Genomic DNA, 3,596 nt, shown 5'->3' with positions numbered 1-3,596 from the left:
TGGTCCATCTGTAGAGTAAACATGTATATTCTAGCATCCTAAATTTCCCTTATCTTGAGCAGGTCTGGTTGGCAGACTACTTATCTTTAGTGTATTTTGAAAGCAGCATCCTTTAGCTAAATTAGTTTGGAGTGACTAAATGTTTCCCACACAAACCCTTTATAGTGCCCGTACAATCACTACCCTATATGCGACTTTTGATTTGAGACAACTCCACACTGATTTCCATAATAGCCCGTATACATTTTTTTGAGGCTGCTATATGGCCAGAAGCAACAGTTTAGGGGCCTTGGAGAATGAATAAGAATTTGCATTTTCCTTTATCAGTGGTAATAGGTAGTCTGGGACGCCTACCGTGTGTGTGTATGTGTGTGTGTGTGTGTGTGTGTGTGTGTGTATGGATGTATACATCCATACACTAAACCTTTTTTATACCATAAACACATACACACACCTGGATATATATTTATTTTATATTTTTACAATATGTGTTTGTTCCTTATAACACATCCTTTTATATTTTCTTCTCGTAAATAATCTCATTTGAATTTAATTTCACACATCTTAGTAGTCACCTGTGAAGTACAGCGCTAAAGCGGTATGTGTGTTATTTTCTTTGGTTGTGTGTGTTCAGCCCTTAGCTCTAGAGCTGTGAAACCCCTGTAATGGAGACACTGCCCTCTTCCTGAGAAATGTGGGAGCCAGCTGTTGCCTGTCAGGGAGGAGGCAGCTGTTAAGGTCCACTTTTTTTCAGGGCTTACAGCAGGCTCCTAGGGTCACTATGCCAGCTTCCAGCAGAGTAGAGCCGCAGTAAAGACACACATACAAGACAGAAACACTGGGAGAATGCCCCTGGCTTTCCTCTGGGGTCTCTTGTGCCATGTCAGCCACTTGGGGCACATGGAGAGGCTGATTTCGGTGCTGGTCTTCCTGAGGACTTTCCCTGGGCATAATACTGACCCCCTGTGCTCAGTCCCTCGCTCCATGGTCTGAGAGGTGTTCAGAAATTGAGGAGTAGGGAAAAATTGAGGTCTGGTAAAAAGTCGGAGCCTAGAGGACCTCCAAGGAAATGGCGGGAGATGGGACATGTTGCACATCTCTCCTGCCTCCAGGGAGGTTGTAGGGGTTCGTAGATCATCCCCCCCCCCCGGGATTTGGCCCAACGGAGTGGCCCTTGGTGGGTGTTAAAGGCAGCATCCTCCGTTCTTCATCCTAGAGCAAAGGCTCACAGTGGCTGCCCTCTTTCTGGACTGCTTGCTGTCTTGCAGGATCTAGTTCCTATTCAGGGCACCTCGGCTTCAAGGTAGCGGAGGGTGGCCCGCGTCTACGGGCTGTGAGCCTGGCTACTCATTTTTAGCGGAGGACCCCGGGTTCACCCTCCATAAAGAAGTCAATCGCTGTTTGCAGCGCATCGAGTAACAGCACCGCGGAGTGAGAGAATACATCTTTACACAGTTAAATACAGACATTTTTAAAACCCAGGGAATTCTGCTTTGGTTGTGAAACAGCACTTTCTGGGAGCGATGAACGCAGTGGTTTGCAGCGGTGATGGCGGGGGAATTGTTCCAAGGCAGAATTTCTCATTCCTGTGTCAATAGTACGCCAGCTGAAAAGTCAGCAAACAATTCTTCGTGCCCGGGGAACGGCTTTAAGGGCTGCTGCATTCATTAAGAGGCTAGTTGATGCAGGTATGAACCAGGACATAGACAGCAACCAAACTCACAATTCTAGTTATTTAAGCAAGATTTTGTAGTTGGGAAGGGAGGGAGCGAAAGGAGGGAAGGGAAGCTGACATCACTGGGGGGCGGGGCCGCAGTCCTAAGAAAAGTCTGCGGCCCGACTGGGGAGACAGCAACTGTGGGGCACAGTCTCATCATGGGCAGCCACAACGTTTCGGAGCTCCAAGACCTGGGCTGTCCCAGCCAGTTGCTCCTGCAGCCCCTCTGGGACACCATGAGGACCAGGGAGGCGTTTGCGCGCTCACCCTTTTTCCCAGTCGTCTTTGCTATCATCACTTACGTGGGCTTCTGCCTCCCATTCGTGGTGCTGGACATGCTGTGTCCCTGGGTGCCCATCCTGCGACGCTACAAGATTCACCCCGACTTCTCGCCGTCAGCGAGGCAGCTGCTGCCCTGCCTGGGGCTGACACTCTATCAGCATCTGGTGGTCGTGTTCCCGGTGACGCTGCTGCACTGGGCGCGCAGCCCCGTGCTCCTGCCGCGGGAGGCCCCCGAGCTCTTGCAGCTCCTGAGCCACGTCGTGATCTGCCTGCTGCTCTTCGACACCGAGATCTTCGCGTGGCACTTGCTGCACCATAAGGTGCCCTGGCTGTACCGCGCCTTCCACAAAGTGCATCACCAGAACACATCCTCCTTCGCGCTGGCGACGCAATACATGAGCGTCTGGGAGCTGATTTCTCTGACCTTCTTCGACGTGCTGAATGTCGTGGTGCTTCAGTGTCACCCACTCACCATCTTCACGTTTCACGTGGTTAACATCTGGCTGTCGGTAGAGGACCACTCAGGCTACGACTTTCCCTGGTCCACTCACAGACTTGTCCCCTTTGGCTGGTATGGGGGCGTGGCTCACCACGATCTGCATCACTCTCAATTTAACTGCAACTTTGCTCCTTACTTCACACACTGGGACAAACTGTTGGGCACTCTGAAGTCGGCGCCCCTCCCAGCGCGCCTGTCTGCCTGCGGTGGGCAATACTTGGACTCTGGAGAGCTGTGCAGTTCACATTTGAACCAGGAGAAGAAAAAGACTTGAGTTATTTTTTTCAGAAATTAGTAAGTCTTTAAATGATGAACACTACTGTAAAATCTAATGTGTTTTTGCATTCTGACAAAGTAATTTATATAATGTTTGTGTGTCAGTTTACTTGTAGTCTTGGTGTCAAATTTCAAATCATGCCAGTGTCACTGACTTCGGGACACAGTTTGATATTAGGCATGGTGTATCTGAATCATTATGATCTTCAGAGTGATTTGTTTGTAGAACCAAGACTTTCCTACGCATGAAATCGCACTGGAACTGGGCTAAACACATAGATTGATGGAAGACCTGATTTTGACTCTTTAAATGGTCAAACTCGTTCCTGCTGGGCAGTGATCAAGGTTATATAGTATATTTTCTCTATTTTTGAATGGAATGATATATTTATATCGAAAGAGTTTTTACTTGTATTTTAAAAATAAAAAGAACATGAACTAAGCAAGTCCTGGCTCCTGTTAGACCTGGTGAATAAAAGCTAAAAAAGAAGAGAAGGAAAGAGTCTGGGCTGCTCCGTGTTCTTTGAAGCATTTACCAGTCCTGCCATGGGAAGAGGAATCTGGTGGTAGCTGTTGGGGCGGGGGTGGGGAGAATAGGGAAGAAGGCTCAGGATGTCTGACTGCTTTGATGTAGAGTGCTTTTTGGCTGGTTTTGACATAAGACACACTTGATAGACTTATTCTGTGTATTATTTTCATAGGGGATCGACATTGATTACTGTATTGTTGGAGTGGTATGTGTAGGGCAATTAAGATACAGAGCATCAGAGTAATATTTGTTTTCAGAAAATTTGATAGGTCAGGTTTGTGCATTAGCAAGGC

At 47.9% G+C, this 3,596-nt stretch overlaps 1 protein-coding gene across 1 annotated transcript; it reads left to right on the top strand.

Moving 5' to 3' along the window:
• Positions 1 to 1,841: 1,841 nt before the first annotated feature.
• On the top strand, positions 1,842 to 3,210 carry Ch25h (cholesterol 25-hydroxylase). The gene has a single exon (XM_051146355.1). The coding sequence runs from the start codon at positions 1,876 to 1,878 to the stop codon at positions 2,770 to 2,772; it is 897 nt and encodes a 298-aa protein (XP_051002312.1). The 5' UTR covers positions 1,842 to 1,875; the 3' UTR covers positions 2,773 to 3,210.
• Positions 3,211 to 3,596: the final 386 nt, after the last annotated feature.

Source organism: Acomys russatus, chromosome 5 (genome assembly GCF_903995435.1).
Source record: "Acomys russatus chromosome 5, mAcoRus1.1, whole genome shotgun sequence".
Classification (NCBI taxonomy): Eukaryota; Metazoa; Chordata; class Mammalia; order Rodentia; family Muridae; genus Acomys; species Acomys russatus.
The sequence above is the reverse complement of the archived record's forward strand: the minus strand, read 5'-3'. Positions and strand labels throughout refer to the sequence as shown.